Source organism: Castor canadensis, chromosome 3 (genome assembly GCF_047511655.1).
Source record: "Castor canadensis chromosome 3, mCasCan1.hap1v2, whole genome shotgun sequence".
NCBI lineage: Eukaryota > Metazoa > Chordata > Mammalia > Rodentia > Castoridae > Castor > Castor canadensis.
The window spans coordinates 118,257,826-118,279,971 of NC_133388.1; the positions used below are offsets into that span (position 1 = coordinate 118,257,826).

The window sequence follows — 22,146 nt, forward strand, 5'->3', positions numbered from 1 at the left end:
GTGTATATGTGTATTATAACACAAATTGGCTCATCCCCTCTATTTTTCTCTTTCTACCTTAGTCCCTTTCTTATGGTGATTTCAACAGGTTTCAAAATTCTATATTCACTCTTGTATAGAAACTACATCAACCACATTTACCTTAACTTCCTTCTTCTCTTACTGCCCTCCCCTAAGCAGGACCTGTTTTTCATAATATTGCTTGTGTTTGCCTTGGGTCTATTTTCCACATATGAGAGAGAAAACATGAGGCCTTTGGCTTTTTGAACCTGGCTAATTTCACTTACAATGATGTTCTCCAGTTCCCCAGGATGAACGTTAAAGTAGCTTGTGATGAATGGAAGTTTGAAGATGTCAGCCTCACTGGTCAAATGCAGCGTGGAGAGGGTGGAGCGGCTTCACTGCTCCAAATGCAGCGGAATCTGCACCTGAGTTGTAGCATCCAGAACCAGCAAGATGGTGCAGAACTGGACAGCCTCTGCCTCCCCTTTTTTTTAACCAGGGTGATGAAAATGGTGAAGTGACCATCATCCTTGCTTAAAGTGGGGCCAGGGCTCTGCCCCACCCCAGTCCCTACCACCACTGTCCCTGCCACTCCTTCCCAGTCACCCTTTTATCTTTAGTAAGATTAGACCCATCTTTAAATGGGGTCACAAAAACATGCAGACTTTGCAGTCTAGGTAAGGGCAGATCAGAAGGTAGAAAATAGAACCAAATGTAAGAAATAGGAATATTTTATTAAAGATGAAAACTTGATAAAATTCAGTTTTCTCTTTTCTTTTCACTAATCATCCAAAATGCTAGAGCCAACCATCATGGTGATGAAAGGGGTATAATGAGATGTATATGTGATGTGAATCTATCACCAAGAAAAAATATTTCTGTCTGAAAGACACAAATTAGCCTACATGTAGAATGCCTACACGACTGATCATTTACAAAGCTTATATTTTTACGTAAACTGCAAGATTTGAGTAGCTAATATAAATCGAACTTTTCTTCCTAACAATATTTGAGAAGAAAAACCTAATGTGTAGAAAATATATTAATAGATTAGAGTTTTTGATATAGGTGACTTTCTAAGCCTGAAAGATAATTTTTTTGTGCAATACTCTGAGTTTATCTCCCCATACCACAAAACCAACATCAAAGGGAGATAGGCCAGGACTGTCCCCTGCATCTGGATATGGCCTTCTGTCCCAGGCTGTCTTTGAAAAGCCCAGTAGGTACATCTGTCAGTGAATTCTTCCCAGTGCTCCCACACTAACCTCCATCATCCAACTTCCTGAAAGGCTGAGGGGACTGCTTCTGACTGAAATTTCTTACTCCCTTTTTAATGGAAAGGACAACTTAAAAACTCAGAAACAGCTTTCGGTCTGATTGGGAATCGAGTCAGGCTTTTTCAATCTTTCTTTTTTCTAGTCTACTGAATGAAAATAAAATGTTTGAGTTCCTCCACCTGAACCTTAGGAATCCTATGCATTCTCAATTATACTCATTTATATCAGACATTTTTGGTGGAGATGGGCTAAATAATTTTAAACAGTATCCACCAGTTTGAGTTTGGGTGAGTTCTGATGTAGGCCAAATAGAAATGTGCCTTTGTCAGTCATTCTTCCAGCCCTCAAATAGGTTAGAAGAGACATACACAGTAATTTGTAAGTTGTACTTTGCTCTCTCTAGAATATGTGACCAGGGTCTCACACTTAGAAGACATCTTCTAATGATGCTTTTAAGCTGGGGAGAATATAAGGGACAGACAGATAAATTGTCACAAAATATTATTTAAATTTTCAAGATATCTTTCTCTTGATTTGTATGGTTTCTATAAGCACTTATATGTGCTCTAGGTTCTGAAAAAGTTAGTTCTAAAAGTTATTGCTTGATTTTTAGAGCTTGGAGATGTCTAGTACACCATTTTCTTGGTGTCACTCCAGAAAATAGTTGCCTAATATAATACAGGAAACAGTAGTGAAGGAAAATAATAAGCAAAATGATGCAAGGCATATAGAAATCAAATAGTGAACTAACATAAATCTAAGATCACTAATGCACTATATATATAGTTTTTGTACATTACAATTAAAAGAAAGATTAGCAAAAGCAATCTAAAGCCTTGCCCTATTACATGACTAAAAGAGAAACATGTTGTATCTAATGACACAAGTATATTGTAAATAACACGAGAGCCAGGACATAACATCAAAAAGATAAAAGGGAGTTGAAGGGCTATGTTAATTTCAGAAGAATATACTTTACAACACAGAAGACAGAGATAATGAAAATCATCTTATCATGGTTACAGTGCTAGTCCATCAAGAATACATAACAATGGCTGGCAGAGTGGCTCAAGTGGTTGAATGGCATCTTAGCAAGCATGAGGCCTTGAGTTCAAACCCTAGTACTGCCTTAAAAAAAGAATACATAGCAAATATAAACAAACATTTACCCAAAAACACAGCCCCATATACATTTTTAAAATACTAACAGATCTAAACGGAGAAATACAAATTTAGCAATAAAATGTTGGGATGCAATATGTCTCCTCCAACATCAGATACAAAATGATACAGAAGATGAAGCAGAATAAAGAAGCATGGAAAGATGAATAGATTCATCTATAAGGCAATCTACAAAGCATTCAACAACAACAAAACTGGCATTCTTCACAAGTGTTCTTGGGATATCTTTCAGGAGAAACTTTAGGGTTAGCTATAAAATGAGTATCAACAATTTTAATAAGAATTGATATACGAAGTGTCTTCTCTGCCCATAATGAGGTGAAATTGGAAATAAATTTCCTACTGTTTAAGTTTTTAAGGGTGTTAATTGTTTATACTTAAAAGATTTATACCCTATCCTACAGATCCAGAAATCAACAGAATATCATATTATATCTGGAAAATTCTAAATCAAAAGTAACTTAATTAAAAGTAGCCTACAGGTTGCTAATTTTCCTCAGTAGACTGTTATCTCAGAGTGTCAAAAAAAAACCATGTCTACCTAAAAGACTTATTTTCTGCTTGCCAAATACTGTGCCTGAAATCCTCAGCAAATAACTACTCCTTGAAATGTAACTGATTATCACACCTGTGAGAGAAAGCCTGCTAATATATTGTGATCGCATTAAAGGACAACACATCCTTCAGCCTGGAGAGACTTGTGTACTAGCAGGCAGAACTCGATGAGATATGTGTGTGTAGTGAGACTAGTCTTCTGGATCCCAGCCAGAGTAACTCCATCCTGCAGCAGGTTGTTCTACTAATTTAATCCTAGCTACTAAGGAGGCAGAGATCAGGAGGATGGTGGTTCAAAGCCATCCAGGGCAAATAGTTGGAGAGACCCTATCTTGAAAAAACCTATCACAAAAAAAGGACTGATAGAATAACTGAAGGTGTAGGCCCCGAGTTCAAAACCACAGTATTGGAAAAACAAAAAACAAACAAAAAAACCCAATAGCTTACCAGGTCCTGTCTGGGGTTCAGTACTTGTGGGGTATAAGGAAAGCATGAGGGAGGGTGAATGTGGTGGAAATATTACGTACTCAGATATGAAAATGGAAAAATGAGACCTGTTGATACTATTCCAGGAATAGGGGGAGGGAGGATAAAGGAGAATGGTGGAGGTGGTGAATTTAAATAAGATATACTGGGAGCACTTTTGCAAATGTCACAATGTACCCTCAGTCCAATAATAATATGGTAAGCAAAATGAAAAAAAAATAAAAACAACAGCTGAAGAGTTTAACAAAGGCACCCAAGCCACCAGGTTTTTAAATGATAACCTAGTGAGGGGGTGGGCTTCCTCCCTAGGAGTTGCTGGCCAGGGAGTCTCCCAAGCTCCGCCATATGACACATGATATTGCCCATGCAGTTGGCTGCATGCCTGAACTGGACAGTAAGCTCTTATTGCTATTGACACAGCAGGCTCGGCTTGCAGCACACAGAGAAATCAAGCTGGTACCGGACTGGAACCTTCCTTCCTGCTGGCTAGCATTTGTAGTGCTTAGGGCAGTATGCAGGCTGCCAGGCGAGAACTGTCCCCAGGGGTCTCACTTGGCTATGGGCCCCATGTGCTACACTATCAACAAGCCCTGCAGGATGTACCCACTGGTGCAATCAACCCATTCCAATTGGATCATAGACTTGCTCCATGGGAGGGACCCATATGTGGTTCTGAAAGCCGGGACAGAAACCTGTGGCTGGGAAAGTTACTGGCCCCAGTAGGGAAGTCACTACCGTTATTTTGCTCTAATGGATATGATGTACCAGTGAAACTGCTGAGCCTAGTAACCTCTGCTGCTTTAATACTAGGTAGTGATCTAAGTCCAGTTTTGTATCAATTCTACCATAAACTAGAGCTGTATAAATTAGGAGCTTGGTAGACATGATGTTGGTGACTTCAGGTACATCTAGCTCTCCATAACCATCCATTGTCCCATAAGAAACCCCTATTAAAGTCATTTATTTCATCAAGCTGGACTTAATAAGGATCATTCCTTTGGGCTCTTGGTGTCATCCCAGTTTGGCCACAGATATATCTTTCATGTCTCCCTGGGAAAAATCACACAATAGTTTGTCAAGAAGTGACACATCATGCTGACCATGTTGGAGCATGCCTGTAATTCCAGCTACTCTGGAGGTGGAGGCAGGAAGATTGAAAGTTTGAGGACAGTTTTGGCAAAGTTAGCCAGATCATGTCTCCAAAAGAAAAGAAAGTTACAAAGGAGAGAAATGTCTGTGTTTAAGATACAAAGGTAGGTCTAGATAGGATTTTTTAGAAGATACACTATCATCTGGAGCAAGTATCCAGCAAAATAGCCATTTAAGGGGATTACCTAGCAAAGATCAAAAGGTCATAGTAGCATCTATTAAAAATTTTTTAAACAGTAGCAGATATTTAAAATTACCCTCCAGTAAAACTTTGCACTTAACTGAAATGCACAATTACATTAGAGACAAATTGTAATATGTAAAAGAACACACTAATTACGAGAAGCTGCATAAATACAAATGGTAATGTATTTAACCCTTGATAGTTAACTCTTACAAACTGGTAACATTAAAATGTCAGCAAGGTATATTTTAAATTAAAATACACAAGTGGATTCTTATAGAAAAAGATTTGTCAAGAACTCAGACTTATTAAACAAAGCCATGCAATTGAAGAGGAGAATGTATAGCACTTTCACCCATCAAAATGCTGCAGTACAGCTGGAAGAAATATAAATAGCAGGAACTTTCTGGGAAGTACTTAGGCAGCATGTACCGAGGTCCAAGCTATTGTCATGAGAGTTCAGAAGTCTCTCCTCAGGAAATAACCAGAGGTGCTTGACCTCAGGGCTTCAGACTTGCTAGGCAGGCACCCTAGACCTGAGCCACTCTGTCAGCCCAGATTTGTATTGGGTATTTGTCTCTGGAGCTAATTGCCTAGCAGGTCTCAAACCTTGATATCCTGACCTGTCTTCCTAGGATGAGAGGCATGATCCACCAACACCTGGCTAGGACTCAGACCATTTTTATGACAAAAGTCTGGGGAAGGAGACAAAGTGTTTATGTTGGTTGTGGATAAAGGGAACTGAGCGACACAAAGCAGGTGGAAAAGCTATGGGCTCAGAGGGCCGTGCATTGCTTCTGAATGGGTTGGTGTTAACAGTCAGAATGTTTATACATAAACAGGACAAGGTGGTCTTGGTGGTCTGCCCTAATGGGGTGTAAGTCAAGGTTTTAACTTAAGCAGTCTTTTGTTAATTTCCCCTGCAGTTGTATTGATTCTCTTCCTTTATCTCTTCCCTAGCCCTCAACCCTTGTAATTAATTTCAGGACATCTCAGAAATTTTCCTTTATCAAACCTATTTTTATGGATGAGGAAGCAGAACCTAAGAGTCTAAACAGTACATGGTTGGTTGCCAATAAATAATAAATATACGCACATAGAGACCAAACTGAAACACTGTAGTTGGGAGACTTGGTGCTTTTAACCATGAACAAAGTCAGTAGTTAAGGGACTTGGTGCTTTTAAACATTAATGAATTCCACATTTTTGACAATATCATGCCCCTTAAACTTGTAACTTATTAGCCCTGAATTTTGGTTGAAGATAAGTTGCAATCAGCAGTGGTTAATTTTTGAGCTATTCACTTCCTTTTGATAGTATTTACTAAGACTATAGATTTCCTGGATCCCTGGTCTCTGAAAAAAAAATTTTTTTTTCTTTTTTTTGGTGGGACTGCGTTTGAACTCAGGGAGTCACAAGGAGTACAAGTGCTCTACTGCTTGAGTCACACCTCTAGTCCATTTTGCTCTGGTTCTTTTGGAGATGGGGGTCTCTCCAACTATTTGCCCAGGCTGACCTTGAACTGTGACCTTCCTGATTTCAGGCATGAGCCACTGACACCCAGCTGTAAGGAGGTTTTGAAGTTGTTTGGAAAGTGCTCTGCCATTGTAGCCATGCCTCTAGCCCTTTTTGCTTTAGTTTTGTTTTCAGATAGGATCTCCCACTGTTGCCTAGGATTGGCCTCAGACCATGATCTTCCTACCTCTGCCTCCCACATAGTTGGGATTACAGGCTTGTGTCATGATTCCTGGCCATTCTTGAGACATTCTTTTATCATATACCATTTCTATCAGAAGCTTATAAGGAAGTATGTGTACTTGAGGGTGGAGAAAAGTGGAAGAGGAATAAAAAAGTGATTTTTATTATGAACTGGTTTTCAATAAGTTTTAGCTGACTACAGCACTCCTTTACTTCTTTGACTTATATATGGTTAAGGGCAAATGGCTTCTCCACAAGACCATGAACAGAGCTGAGACACAAGCTGCTTTCCCATTATCACTCAGTCTATGGGCATGAGTCTAGAAATTGGAATGTAGCTAAAACTTTATTAAAACACATATTCTTTGTGTAGCTTCAATGTTATGGTGAGCTTAAAAAATTAATTCCAGAACAGTCTATTTTGTTGTCTTTCAAGTGGACAACAATCAAAAAAATTTTCCTATAACCAAAAATGTGCCATTTTAGATTTTACAAAAATTCAGTTGTCCACAAATATCCCATCAAAAGCTCTACTCAACCATCCTAAGCACTTCTAAATTAATCAGCAGAGCATTCTACTTCAAATGGAAAGTAGATTGGATATGACATAAATTCTTGTATGACAATGTTCACAGGAGCTGTGTCAACACCACTAAGATACTGCACATCTTTTCAAAGATCAAAACACAGAGGAAGTGATACAATGACAATATAAAAGTTTGTTCTCCTTTGTTCAAGCTTAAAGGAGAGAGTTTTATATTTTCAAAGGAAGGTAAAATAAATAAAATAGGACAAATGGCTAGTTTATTATATAAGAAAAATGGTAAGTTACTTTCATCAATCATCTCAAAACAAAAAGGAGGAAGAAAAGGAAGAGGAAGAGGAGGAAAGTATCCAAATAAAATTCTAGATATATTAAAGATATAAATTGAAAAAAGTAAAAGTTAATAAATGAAGTCAGGCTTTGGTGGCTCATGCCTGTAATCCTGGCTACTTGGGAGACTGAGATTGGGAAGATCAAGATTCAAGGCCAACCCTAGCAAATGGTTCACCAGACCCCATCTCCAAAGTAACCAGAGCAAAATGGACTAAAGGTGTGGCTTAAGTAGTAGAGAGCCTGCTTTGCAAGTGTGAAACCCTGAGTTAAAAACCCAATCCCAATGCCCTCCCTGACCCCCCGAGAAAGGGAAACAAAGAGAATAAAATGGATATATTATTTCATAATCTTGAGGTAGGGAAGATTGTCCTAAGTATAATTCTACCTCAGAAGCCATAAAGGGAAAGATGGAGCCAGATGTGATGGTGCACACCTGAAATTTCAGTATTCAGGGGATGAATGGAGGAAGATTTTGAGTTTGAGGTCAGGCTGGGATACACAGTAGGATCCTGTCTCACAAAACCAAACCAGGGCTAGAAGTGGCTCAAGCAGTATAGTGTCTGCCTAGCAGGTATGAAGCCTTGAGCTCAAACCCCATTACTGACAAAAAAAAAGAGAGAGAAAGAAAAAGAAACAAAAATGGATATGTTTTACTAAAAAACAAATTTTGTATGACAGCAAAGGCAACATACAAAGGAAATATTGTCAATACCTGTGAAATACAATTTTTAAGATCACTTAGCAGTAGAATTGTGAAAGTGAGTGGAGGAAGTTAACTTTCATATTTTACTGAGCATTTTCTGAAATAAATAGAATTTTTACCACACATAAGTGGTAGTCTTCCTATAATTGAGAAGGAAGGAGAGAAATGAGAGAGTTTTAAAAAGGAGAATACAATACATCGTAAAATACCCTATTTTCCATAAATATCAAAATATTCATAGTCTAACATCCCCAGCAATCAAAAATTAAAAGAGGCCACTATGATTTCTAGGTGTGACAACTGAATTCAATCTGGAGGCATAAAATTGACACTACTGATACTGAGAAATAATCAAATGAATTTTTAAAAAAATTTTTAAACTCAGAAACAAACATATAAATTCCTCCTGCTGATGAAAACGTATCACAAATCATTTTCCTAAAGATGCATAGGACAAGGGAAGGAAACCAAAAACTTGAATGTGGTTGATGTGCTCACAGTATAGCAACTGAATATAGAAATCTTATACTGACCGGGGCCACCATGGAGAGTGGACTACGAAAGAGTGAAGAAGACTGGTAGAGAGGAACCAATTGGTGTTGAAAGGCATTTATACATGGAAACAACACAAGGAAACTCCCTGTGTAGCTATCTCTATGCCAAACCAGCTAAAACACTGTTTCTCTTTATCTTTTATGTTTCTTCTTCTACAAAATCCAAAGAACAGGAAAGCAGAACAGGTTCTGCCAGGGAGGAGGAGGTCTCTGCAGGGGAGAGTAACTGGTAAGAAGGAAGAGGTAGCACGGTTAGGGACAGGAGAATGAATATGGTGCAAATAATGTATACACATGTATGTAAATGCAAAAATGATATCTGTTGAAACTGTTCCAGGAATTAGGGGAGGGATGAAAGACAGCAACAAAGGAGGTGAATTTAAGTATGATATATTTGATAGAATGTAAGAACCTTTGTAAATGATATAATGTACCCTACCCAGCACAACAACAACAAAAACCAGTAACACAGTGTGAATAAAAACATCTTAAAATACCTACCTATTGCTCATATTTAAAAGTCTTAGGAAACTGCATTTAGAAGGAAACAGCCTTAATCTAGTGGCAAGTTTACACCAGACACCAATTAAATGGTGAAGGACAGAAAGTTTCCCCCCTAAGATCAATAACAAGGTAGTATCTTCTACTCTACTCACTCTGATTCCATCTATTTTGTGTTGACGATCCTGCCCAGTCCAAAAAGATAGATGAAAGATGACAGATACATGATAGACAGATATACTGAAGGTGAGAGAGATGAAGAGGGAGTTCATATTGCAAAAAGTAAAACTTTTTAATTCAGCATGCTCATGATAAACTTGTTCATAAAAATTTTATGAAACTTACCAATTATTATTTACAAACAGTTGAACCTAGCATGGTCACAGATACAAAGTCAAAATTCAATAAATTAATTGTACTTCTTTATATTAGTAGTAACTGTAAAATAGAATTGATTGTTATCTACAATAGCATCCAAATCATAAAACATTCAAGGGATAGATTTGATAAGCCTGGTTCCTTATTCTCTTCAGGCTGCAGTAATAAAAATGTCATAAATTGGGTAACTTATAAACAACAATTTACTTCTCACAGTGCTGGAGGTTACTGTAAATGCTAGTTTTTCCAATTCTATTTTATAATTATCAGTAGTATAAAGAAGTGCAATTAATTTCTTGAATGTTGACTTTGTATCTGTGTCCATATAGTAGCTAGCTCTCTGGGGTCTGTTTCATAATAAGGGCATTAACCCTATTCATGACAGCTCCACCTTCACGATTTTGTCACTTCCCATAAGGCTTCATGTCTTGATATTATCTTATGCGGGATTAGGTTTCAACATCTAAATTCGGGCATGGGCCACAAACTTATTCTTATCATAGCATTTGGGATCTACAAAACATTGCTAAGGGAAATTCCACAAGACCTAAATAAATGGGACATATAACTACATTCATTAAATCAAAGACTCAATATTATCCACAACTGATATACAGATTTTACTATAATTTTAGGTACATGTTAAATTGATTTTTTTATCAAAGGTGCTGAGAAAATTCAATAGTGAAGTATTTTAAGCAGATGGTAGTAACACACCCATATAAAAAAAACAAAACTTTGACCTTTACTTCACACCACCCACAAAAATTCATGCAAAACAGCTCATAAATTTTATTGTTTTATATAAAATTATTAATTTTCAGATAAAATACATAAGAAAATTCTCAGAACCTCAGGGTAAGCAAAGATTTCTTCTTTTTTTTTTGTAGGTCAATAAACAACAAAATTTATATGCAAAACACCCATTTGCAGGGCTTGGGATGTGGCCCATTGGCAAAGCAGAGACCAAGGCTTGAATGCAAGAAGCCCTGGGTTTGATCCCAAGCACCAAATACTCCCCACCCCAAAAAAACAAAAACCCCATGTATTTGGTTGATAGATACAGCTGCAAGTATGCAAATATGAAGGAAAGTTCTGGAAATGCTCCTGTTAAGCCATGACCCAGGGCCAGGAGGACCCTTTGTCCACTGTGGTCCAGACAGTCCTGTTGGTGATACAGCTGCCTTGCCAAGTGTCGACAGCCTCGGACTTGTGCATTGGTCCCGGCACAACCAATGCACAGCTCTGTCCTGGCAGCCAGCTCTGTCTTTAGGGCTTCCAAGATGGCATCTAGCCCCTCTCCAGTCAGGCACCACAGCCGCACGTGGGGTGGCACAGCAGGACTGGGGCCAGGGCCCTTGAGAGCAGCAGATTTGATTTGTTCAGCACCAGCAGGAGGTGCTGCTGCCACCACTGGGACTCCAGGCTTCTGGATGTGTATGTGTGTGGGTGGGTGGTGGTGGTGGTGGTGGTGGTGTCCAGCAGTTGCAACTAGAGGAAGAAGCCAGGTCAGAGGTGTCCAGCAATTCTGCAATGAGGTCAGCTCTAACCTCTCAAGGGAGCACCACATGCCCTCCTGCTCCATGGGTCCCAGGGCCTCCTGCAAACCTGTGCTGTAGCTGAGCAATGCTGGGAACCTGGTCAGGTACATGTGGGTCTCCAACCATCACAGGTGGTTCCAGGCTCAGGGGACACGATGAACATGGGTTTCCAGCTGAGCATGTTCACAAGACTGCTCTTGCCTGCAATAAGAGGTCCATCGACCAGTAGGTGCACCTCTGCCCTTGACTGGCATCTGTTACATGTGTGCCCAGTGCCACCTCCAGTGCCCGCACTTCATGGTCTGCTTGTTCCAGGACATCCTCCTCCAGGTTGTCATCCTTCCTGAAGTCGATATAGTCCTCCACAGGGGCCAGCTCCAGGTTCAGCTTCTTTAGGGCTTGTCCCGGCTATACTTCAGTTTCCTTGCGGATCAGATCCACCAGTCCCTCCACCTCAGTCAGGGTCAGCTTCCCTTGGGCTGAATCTGGCCTGATGAACTCTCCCACTTCTGATGCAGCCTTGAATGCTGCTGTCCAGAGCCTACAGGATGCTGCTCACCTCAGCTGGATCTCAATGCACCTAGAACTTCAATCAGACCTCAAAAGAGCAGCTTTGGGACCGGGGAACCAGATCATAAGCACATGCTCCAGGGGCTCCTAGAGCTGGGGTTCTTGAACAAATGCAGGCCGATGGTGCCAGAACAGTCTCAGGGCCTGGGACAGAATGACAGCTGGAAGGGTCCCTGGTCTTGATCACCGTGATTCCCACCGGCCTTGGCCTGAACTTAGTGTGAAAGTGGTGGTCCCAGAACCCAGGGTTGGGGCACCACTGCTCTGGTCCATGCACAGTTTGGGACAGGAGAGAAGGCAAGTCAGCGCAGCTGGGAGGCTCTCTCTGAGTGGAGATGGAGGGAGTGTTCTATGGCAGGGAGATTTCAGGAGTGGGGTTTCTGTGGCTGGGGGAGGAACAGACTGGAGATTCTGAGGCCAGAAGATGACTAAGATCAGGTGACCCAAATATGTACTCTGCAGCAAGGGAATAGGCAGATTTGCGCTTGGAAGAACTCAAACAGTGGGTCTGTAAATAAGGAATTGGGCCCCCCAAACCTAAAGAGTGGGTTTGGGTCAAGCAGCCGCCCACATGGTGATACCCCTTTTGTAGAGTCTTCCCCTTCCCTCAGGAGGCCCATTTGGGCTTAGGCACCCAGGGATTTACACATGGATTTGCAACTTGCTGTGAATCTGCCTGATTGAGTTCCAGCAAACATTTCTTAGAACAAAAAACCCCACAAATATTACTAAAAATTGATAAACTTTAGAAAACAAGCTTAAAAATAATTGGTAAGTTAAACAAGTAAAATTCCTAATTTCTTAGGTTTAGTATATACTACAGACATGATCAAATTTAGCTGAGCTCAGCAAAGATACTAGACAATGCACAGCTATCCCAAAGGAACAAGTAGCCCGGCCCAATCAGTCCTGTGCAGCCCAGACCAGCTGAAGTTCACAACTCATGACAATATAAACTGTACTTGTAAAGCTCCTGAAATACATCCATAACTCATCAGAGTCCTTATCGTGCACCTCCTACTTATTTAAGCACACAAAGATTATGTTACTATTCTAAGTGTAAAATACATGTGCCTGAGATTATAAACATATGCATATTATTAATTAGCTAATTCTGGTTTTTAAATCAAAACTAGTACATCATTATTTCTGACTATTAATCAAGAAATAGAAATCATATTCAGATTAAATTAGCTGAAATGTTGAAAATATATAGGGTGTAGTATTTTTCAGTAGATGACTGGTTTCCTAGGATAAGTTTGGGAATAAAGGTAGAGTATAACCCTTTATATTATTATAATATGACAAAGCATAATATTCTTTAAGGTGCTTTTCAAAAGAAAGACCTTTAAAACCGAAAGTCATTTTTCCTCTTAGTATATTCTAAACAATCTGAGTTCATATAATCAAGACTATCATGTGAAAATTTTAATAGAATGTACAGATTCTTGGCATGCGATCAGTGCAAAATATGTGTTAAATATTTTTCTTTTCCTTACAGTTAAAAAATTAAAACACAAAAAAGTCTTTAAAAAATTTCTATTCATAAGAGAACTTGCTCCGCTTGCAAAAGACTTTATTTGGAGGCAATAAAGGGTCAATATTTTAAGTGTCAGGAAGTTTGATGCTCCAGCTCTCTAGACTGTAGAAGGAAGTTATCAGGTACCTATTGCATAATACCCTCACCCTGTCCAATATGAGGAGGCTTTTGACCCTGGACATATCTTCACTTTCCATTCCTCTCCTTCCACCAAGGAAAGTGAATGTTGATGGTCACTGTGTCTTGTTTTCCAAGACTAGAGTAGAAAGAAGGATGAGGAAGTGGGTCAGAGAGGAGAGGCTTGGGGTTCACAAAGCTGCTCGTGGGAGATGAGTTGAAATCTTGGGAGCCCCTGCCCATTCCTCTGAAGCCCCTTATCTCATTTTCTCACTATGGAAATAGGAGTCAGATGCTAAAACTTGCCAACATCACCTTCTGAGGGTAGTCATGCATCTTTCCTCCTTCCATGGTCTGGTCCAAGCAGGAGTGACATGTTCTCAGGAAGAACAAGCTTCTCAGATCTGCTCTCAGCTTGGAGTTCAGTAGTTTCTACTGTAACTGTTGCTGTACTGAGATGGATCATTTTGCTGCAGGACTCTTCCCTGTAGACAAGAGGTCAGTGGTGAGTATAGACAGGAAAGAGATTCTCAACTCCTTGGCTTGAGGCACTGTCCAGCTGGGAGGCAGAGGGAAACTTGTACTCAGAAGCTGTGGTTCCTCTAAGCCTCACCTCTTTAGCACCACTCCAGTGCCCTGGTTATCTAGTCCCATGGTGAGAGGTATTTCATGTCCATAATTGCCTTTGGTAAGTGCTCAGAATTCATCTCTTGGCAGTGGAGGGTGCTGCTATCCCTCATTCCATCCAGGGAAAGAAACTGAGACACAGTGAATTCAGAGGAGAGCAGATCAGATTGTGGAAGGAAAATGGGCCCAGCTAGTGACCTGAAGTAACAACCAGTCTCTGCCTGCTTCCTAGCCTTCCAAACCAGGGAGGCGCCATCCTCTGCTATAAGTGGCCTTGTCATATGCTTCTCCCCACTGTCCTGCTCCCTCACTGCTGCCCCAATACTGCTATATTCCAAACATAAAAAATAAAAATTATACATTCTCTACTCCCTTGTTATTTCTCCTTCCATCCTGAGTTTTGTGGTTGGTAGACTAAACTGTCCTCCTTCAGAATCCCTTCCAACTTAGTCTACCTGCTTTATTCCCTATCCCAAAGCAATAGTTTGTATTTAAATGCCTTGTAACTTCCAGTCTCTTCACTAGTCCTTTCTTGACCCTCCCTAACCCTTCCTAGACCTGGGGGACTCTGAGACATCCACTCTTTTATCTTTAAGAAGTTTTGAAGAGTAATAGGAATTTTTGAAGGTAATAATTACTGAAAAAATCTATAGTAGTAAATCCAGGTAGAATTTACACAGAGATAGAGACTACTAAAATAGAATAATCAGTACATTTGAGAATATGAAATATAACAACGGTGTTATTACACATCAATGGCTATGTCAGCCAGGGTCTTGTTGCTACTACAAATATCTGAGAGAAGCAGCTTAAAGGAGGAAGGATTTACTTGGGTTCAGTTTCAGAAGTTTCAGTTCATGATCAGCTAGCTATCTTCATCACTTTGGATATTAGGTTATGTAAAACAAAATGGTGGTTGGGGCATGTAGAAGAGGAGGCTTTTCACTTCATGGCACCTAGGAAGCAGAAAGACAGAGAAGCTTGGGAGAAGATTCAGCCCCCAAGGACACATGCATTGACCCACTTCCTTAACATAGGCCCCTGATCCTAAAGTTTCTGAAACTTCCCAAAGTTGCATCACCAGCTTAGGACCAAGCCTTCAACAATGAGCCTGTGGGGGACATTTCATTTACAAACCATATATGTAGGTAACTGGTGGACAATTCAGTAGTCTTGGCTGTGACAAATGAAAAAATTGTTTTCTCCTTCATTTCATGTCTCAAGAGAATTCTGGTAAATTAAATACCCAAATGTGAAAAGCAAAATTGAACTTACAAATGAATAATTTCTTTAATCCTTCTTATGAAGGAGTATTTCTTTAATGATAATAGTACTGATACTATTTTACTACTAATCATAGCAACTATAAATACAACTAACACTCATTGAAATTACTGTGCTCCAGAAAATGTTTTCAGCATTTGACTTGTTCTATATAATTTAGTCCTTACAACAACTTAGAAATAACTTATATTACTATCTTATTTTCAAATGATTAAATTACATTTACCAGGAAAAACATACCTCTGGTATGTGGCAATCTGATTTTTCAATCTTGGTAATCTTTTCCTGGTTCTGTAGACTTTAATCAATATTACATACAAATTATAAAGTATACAAGGTAATATGAACCAATTTGACTTAATAAAATTAAAAATGTTTGAATGACAGGTTACCATAACCTGCCACAAACTGAAGACTATATATAGAATATAACAATATTTCTTACATGTATTTAGTAAGAATCCTATAGATTAATATAAAAATGAGCAAAAAATATGAGCATATAAATCACACCAATATAAACCCAAGTATTCAATAACTTCACTAATACTGAGAACATGTAAATTAAAATCACAATAATGCAATAGTTTATGTGCAAGTTAGCACCATGTTTAGGAAAGGATGGGGAGAAATGAGAAATTAACATGCAATGTTAGTGAGTACAAACTGACAGAACCATTTTATAGAACAATCATCAGTTCCCAGTAAAATTATATATGCAAAATACTTTCAGAAGTTTTGTTTCTAAACGTTTTTGGAGTGGAATGTGTCCTCATTTACGTAAGACAGTAAGTATAAATTTTTCTTAAATTAGTATCTGTAAGCATCTTAAGAGAGTAAACAGCTTACTTACCCCTGAGTAGAAGGAGAAACTAAACTGATTTATTCCTGTTGGAATGCATACTAATGAACTCATTAGCTGCCTATTATATAAACATAGAGCTACATATGTGAACATGATAAACAGCTAACTGCCAAAAAAGATGAATATGGCATGGTATTTTTGTACATTTTAAATCATGTAAATGTTTTTTAATCTTACACACCCCATGAGCATGACATACTAATTCATAATATTTTCTTTTGCTGAGGGAGGGAGAAAGAATGGAGAAGAAAGCAGAGCTTTAGTTATATTTATTTCTATCAAAAAGTTCTGAAGCAAATATTGCAAAATTCTAATAGCTGTTAAATCTGGTTGATAGGAAGGTGGGAGTCTATTATATTATTTTATAATATCTGTAACTTTTTTATTAGTTAATACACTTTAGTATCAGCAATATGTTTATGTAATTATTGTCAAAAATCTAGAAACAATATAAACAACAACAACAAAAGACATAATACCAGTCAGTCAAGATACATGTTGTTCTATTCCTCTGGGTAGAAGCAGTCAGGCTGCAAAAATTTTGCTTCACCATGGCTGGTTCCTTCTGCCCCTCTCTCTACCACTACACAGGAAACATCATTTATTCATTGTGTTAAATAAACACATAGTTTCCCTGAATGTGGGATGCATCAACATCACCCCAAAGACTGGGTGTGGAATGGAATAAAAGGTGGAAAAAGGAAAAAAGATGGTCAGCTCAAGTATTCTCTCTCTCTACTTCCTAGCTGTCATGGTGTGAGCTGCTGTGTTGTGCTACACTCTCCCCACCATGATGGACTCTCTGAAACCATGAGCCAAAATGAATCTCTCCTCCCCTTAAAATATTTAGGTCAGGTATTCCATCATAGAGACGAGAAAGCTAAATAACTGCATCACCCATCCAATAGAACTCCCCTAGTCTGGATCAATTCTTTACTTGCTTCTATGTACATGTCCAAGTTTTCCTTCTTTCTCCTTCACTAAGTCATTAAGTCTATGACAGCAGGACACTTGTCAGCTTTACCAAGCACTGTATCATCAGTGCTGACAGCATGTTAGGCATGCAAGAAATAATTCTTTGGCACCTCTTTACTAACAACATGTGTGCTTGTGAGGCTGGATAGCCATGGAAATCAGAAAACATCTGAAGATAAGCTAGAGTTAGGAACTAAGACTAAAAGAAATCACCAGAGTAGCAAAGAAAGTACACTCATGTATTCCTTCCATCACACCCTTTTCTTTTAGATGATAATTGAGTTACAATTTCCTTGAGTGAGTCCTGGTTCAGTAATTCTTTGACCAAAAAGGAATGCTCAAGGTCACAAGGAGTGGACACTTTTGTTACAAGATCCTTTGCTTGGAAGGCCACCCTAGACCCACCATCGCCATGTTTGAGTGGTAACATCAAAACAGGAACTGAGCAAATGATTGAAGGTCTGCAGGTGACCTCTAGGTAAAAGTTTAAACTGAAACTTCCAGCTTAGATGGTATAAATGGGTACTCAAAATTTGAGCCTCTGAGCTCCCATTCTCTGCACGTCGAGGGATGCATCTTGTTTCACTTTTACTGCTCTCTGTTTTATTGTGCCTTACTAATAAACCTTTGTTGCCTTCTTACCTTGTAAGCCTTGTCCTTGAATTTATTTGAAATTGTTTTCCTCATTGAATTCAACAGCCTTGGAATGGGTGGGTAATTGGGGAGTTGTCAAGGATACTTTTACTGGGGATCCTTCTCACCTCAACCTTCCCCAGTGACACTTGCACTGGATCTGGCTCTAGACTGACTCCTAATATCCAGTCTTCTAAAAGCTGGTAATTTCATCAGCAAGGCAATTTCAGTGCAACATGGTCAAGTTTCCCAAACCTGCACTGAGGGCCGGCAGAAGACAGTCTTAGCTGACCCCAGCTAGAGATAAAGGTGTTGTGGAAAAAGGAAGCGGGGTTGATGGCACACTCCCCCAACCCCAAAGCCTGGACTCTCCACCTCATCAGACTTCACTCCCCATGCCCTGGCTTTCTACCCACCGCAACCTGTCTCAAGCCCCTACCACAGTGGCGACCAGCAGTTTTCCAAGATGCCACCATTCCCAGAAGCCATAAACACAATGAAGACCGAAGACCGCCCTCAGGCAAGCACTCAGCCTTAGCTGTGGAGGGTCCATCTTCCCCAGCCATGCCCACCTACCATACAGACGCTGCACGGAGAGACCTCCGAGAATTCAGAGATGAGGCTCTGCAGAGATCCCGTGAGCGCTGAGAGGAAATATCGCGAGACCTTCGCGCCCGTGGACCTCAGCTGTTGAGGGCTCAGAGGAAAACCCGCGAGAACTTCTCGCCCTAGGACCTCAGCTGTTCATTACTGAGTCGAAAAACCGCGAGATCTTCCCTTCCTTGGACCTCGGCAGTTGACTTCTGACTGGAAAAACTGCCTGCTGTCTTCCCTCACTCCCCAAACCCAAACGCTCTCCTGTTCTGTACGTTGCGGCCCTGACCCTGGCGTTCTTCCTCATTGCCCTGGTTATTTATCACTTGGATTCCAGGACTGGAGATACCGAGAGGGAGCCCTTCTCACACAGGGTCTCAGGAACTCGGCAAAGATGATGAAAGAGCCACGAAAATCAGCCCCGTTCCCCACCACCCTATTTTGGAGCCCCTTGTACCTGACACAGTATTCAGTAAGTCTTACAGATTCGGTTACACTTGCTAAGGGGTCAAGTCCTGGGCAAGTCACCTGGATTCTCTCGACATGTTTTCTTTATGCTTTTTAAAATCCACATGTTACCTGGCAAGGCTGTGGAGAAGGCATATCGTAAGTTGTAAGCTGCATTTCTTTTTACATCTAGTGTTTTCCCCATGACTTGCATCGTCTTTGGAACATAATGGATACTCAAAAAAAGGATTTTTTTTTTTAGTAATAAAGGACAGTTACCCAGCAAAGATGAGGAGCGTGGCAGCAGTATTTCCAAGAACGAAAAGGGCAAAGGAACCATTGACCCTCCTCTTGCAGGAGAAAAAGATCCAGTCTGACTTGATGAGGCACTTGCATACAAGGAGGCACATTTCTATAGTAAAGGAGAGAAAGGGGATACAACCGCAGACCTTATAGAAGGTGAGAGTGAAAATCCAAGTGAGACAGCTGCCAAAGACCAGGAGGCCCATGTCCAGGTCCTGCAGCTAAAGGCATTTCTGGAGAAATGACTTGAATAGACCTGATGCAGTTGGGAAGGAGCAAAACAGGGAGCCTAAGATGAGGCCAAGGCCTGGGAGTTGAGCAGCCAAGCAGGCTCATTTGAGTTCTGCTTTGGCATCAATGAGACAACCAGCAGTTGCTGAAAGAATTTACAGTAGTGAAATACCACAAGCTGAAGGCCACAAAAAAACCCATTAGAAAAGTGGAAGCAACAGCTGAAGGAGGAACAGTGGTTATCAAGAAGTCTTAAATAGGGGGAGGCAATGACTGCAGGCAGAGCACAAGCATATTTGTAGTCAGTGCCTGGCAAAATTTCTGAATGGAATCTTAAGGTAGATGTCAGAGTATTTGTATCCCAGACCAAAATTCAAGTGATATCTTAGAACTGGTTCCCTGGAAAGAGATTCTGAGGTACCTGGTTGCATACAAAAGGGTATTAGGAAGAACTGTCGGGAAATATTCCTGTTAGAAAATGAGGAAGGCAGGCCATGACAAAAGGAGAATCTGACCTGTTCACTTACAGCTGGATCCTCAATCAATTTTTTACTTATTATTTTTTATTAAATACATTGTGACATTCACAAAAGTGCTTACAATATATCTTATTTAAATTCACTCCTTCATTCTCATTTATCCTCCCTCCCTCCATTGGATCAATCTTATTAGGCATTCTGGAGCTGGTATGGTCTTTCAAGGATGTCCCAATTGTCTTCATTCCCTGGTTAGCCCATCATAGGCAATAGGCACCTTCTGAAGAGAAGGATAGCATTGTGCACTGTGCTTCCCTTTGATCATGGGCAAACCCAGTGAGGGAAGTAGCTGTTGAGCCAGCAGGAAGAATATTCCCAGTAGCTGGTGTTGGGTGCATTAGTCTTGAACAGAGGTCTAAATGAAATCCTGCTATTGACAATAATGATTTCCATAGTCACAAACACCTTATCTTTGATCTCTATTTAACAAGTAGGTGTCTCATGTGAGAGATTCAGCAATGAAGTGAGGTTCAGAGTTGAGGTAAAAACATCCATTTCATACATTGCATGGAAATAAGACAGCCGAGAGTTCAAAGGCTGGTTTTCAGAACTTCTTCTGAATGTGCAACAACTAACCTGTCTGCATCAAAACAATATGGCAGACACTTTGAAATGTCACATCCACTCAGGATATTTCACCAGAGGAGCAGGCCCAAGTAGCAACTCAGAGGTGGACAGATCAAAAGTGCACTACTGAATACAGGCATTCAACTTAGGTACATTTCCTTCCTTTTGTGTGATTTGGAGTTGAACCTTCTAGAACATTTGGATAGGATTCTTCCACTGTTCAAATGTCTGAGGGAATTATTTTTGAAAGGTTTTGGGAAAAAGTGTAACAGTAGTCCTATTTGAAATGAGTAAAACATTTATGGAAGGAATGGATAAATCTTCCTAGCTTAAAAGATTAGGTATCTCGAGTTATTTGGATATGCTGGTTAAATACTAGCATGCTAGCTCTGAATGTTTTACTGGACTCAATGTTTACTTAAATATCTACAGGTGCTTTTATTTCATATATTAGTGTAAAATTCTAAAATATAGTCTTATTTTTTATTTTTTGGAGGTATAGGAGTTTGAACTCAGGGCCTCATGCTTGATAGGCAGGTGCTTTATCACTTGTATTGGGTATTTTCAAGATAGGATCTCATGAACTGTTTTCCTGGATTGGCTTCCAACCACAATCCTCCTGATCTGTGTCTCCTGAGTAGCTAGGATGACAAGCTTAAGCCACTGGTGCACAGCTCAAAAAAGTTTCTTTTACATTTTATTTATTTATTTATTTTTAAGGCACTGGAGAAAGAACATAGGCCATCTATGTTCCTACTTGAATTTACCCACAGGAAAAAGTAAACTTTCTTGCAACTTGTGACAAAAGGAAAGTAGTTTTACAACTTGGCATAAAACATCCACCAAAGTTAATGTTCTAATGTCTCATAGAGACTGTAACATAGGGGTGCTATCTCCCTTGATGTTTACATTTCAGAGAAGCAATTCCCAGGTGCTCTAGAAAGATAATCTGAATATGTTTATCCTGATTAAAAATAACACAATATCAACATTTTTTTTTTAGTTGGATATTTTTCTTTTTTTTTTTTCCATTTTTCTTTTATTATTCATATGTGCATACAAGGCTTGGTTCATTTCTCCCCACTGCCCCCACCCCCTCCCTTACCACCCACTCCACCCCCTCCCGCTCTCCCCCCTCAATACCCAGCAGAAACTATTTTGCCCTTATCTCTAATTTTGTTGTAGAGAGAGTATAAGCAATAATAGGAAGGAACAAGGGTTTTTGCTGGTTGAGATAAGGATAGCTATACAGGGCATTGACTCACATTGATTTCCTGTGGGTGGGTGTTACCTTCTAGGTAAATTCTTTTTGATCTAACCTTTTCTCTAGTACCTGTTCCCCTTTTCCCATTGGCCTCAGTTGCTTTAAGGTATCTGCTTTAGTTTCTCTGCGTTAAGGGCAACAAATGCTAGCTAGTTTTTTAGGTGTCTTACCTATCCTCACCCCTCCCTTGTGTACTCTCGCTTTTATCATGTGCTCATAGTCCAATCCCCTTGTTGTGTTTGCCCTTGATCTAATGTCCACATATGAGGGAGAACATACGATTTTTGGTTTTTTGAGCCAGGCTAACCTCACTCAGAATGATGTTCTCCAATTCCATCCATTTACCAGTGAATGAAAACATTTCGTTCTTCTTCATGGCTGCATAAAATTCCATTGTGTATAGATACCACATTTTCTTAATCCATTCGTCAGTGCTGGGGCATCTTGGCTTATCAACATGTTTTGAAACATCACATGGTACCATATGTATATATCAATACATGTA

At 39.8% G+C, this 22,146-nt stretch overlaps 1 protein-coding gene, 1 long non-coding RNA gene and 1 pseudogene across 5 annotated transcripts in view; 1 reads left to right on the forward strand and 2 right to left on the reverse strand.

Annotated features, from left to right (window-relative positions):
* Tcea1 (transcription elongation factor A1) overlaps positions 1–18,414 on the reverse strand; it is a 70,162-nt gene extending 51,748 nt beyond the window's left edge. Inside the window, exons 1-5 of one of the 3 annotated variants that reach the window (XM_074068542.1) lie at positions 18,276–18,335; positions 15,467–15,524; positions 14,772–14,898; positions 13,929–14,073; positions 13,631–13,800 (exon numbers count right to left, since the gene is read on the reverse strand). In XM_074068542.1, coding sequence (XP_073924643.1) covers positions 13,631–13,666 — 36 coding nt within the window. In that variant the 5' untranslated portion in view covers positions 13,667–13,800; positions 13,929–14,073; positions 14,772–14,898; positions 15,467–15,524; positions 18,276–18,335. Of the gene's footprint in view, positions 1–13,630; positions 13,801–13,928; positions 14,074–14,771; positions 14,899–15,466; positions 15,525–18,275 lie in introns of all 3 variants that reach the window. The other 2 variants (XM_074068543.1, XM_074068541.1) reach the window with 2 other exon arrangements.
* On the reverse strand, positions 10,125–11,931 carry LOC109687458 (5-taurinomethyluridine-[tRNA] synthase subunit GTPB3, mitochondrial-like; annotated as a pseudogene).
* A 49-nt stretch (positions 18,415–18,463) lies between the features above and the next one.
* LOC141421654 (uncharacterized) overlaps positions 18,464–22,146 on the forward strand; it is a 107,069-nt gene continuing 103,386 nt past the window's right edge. For both annotated transcript variants that reach the window (XR_012446314.1, XR_012446315.1), the window contains exon 1: positions 18,464–18,765. This is a non-coding gene — a long non-coding RNA (uncharacterized lncRNA). The remainder of the gene's footprint in view (positions 18,766–22,146) is intronic.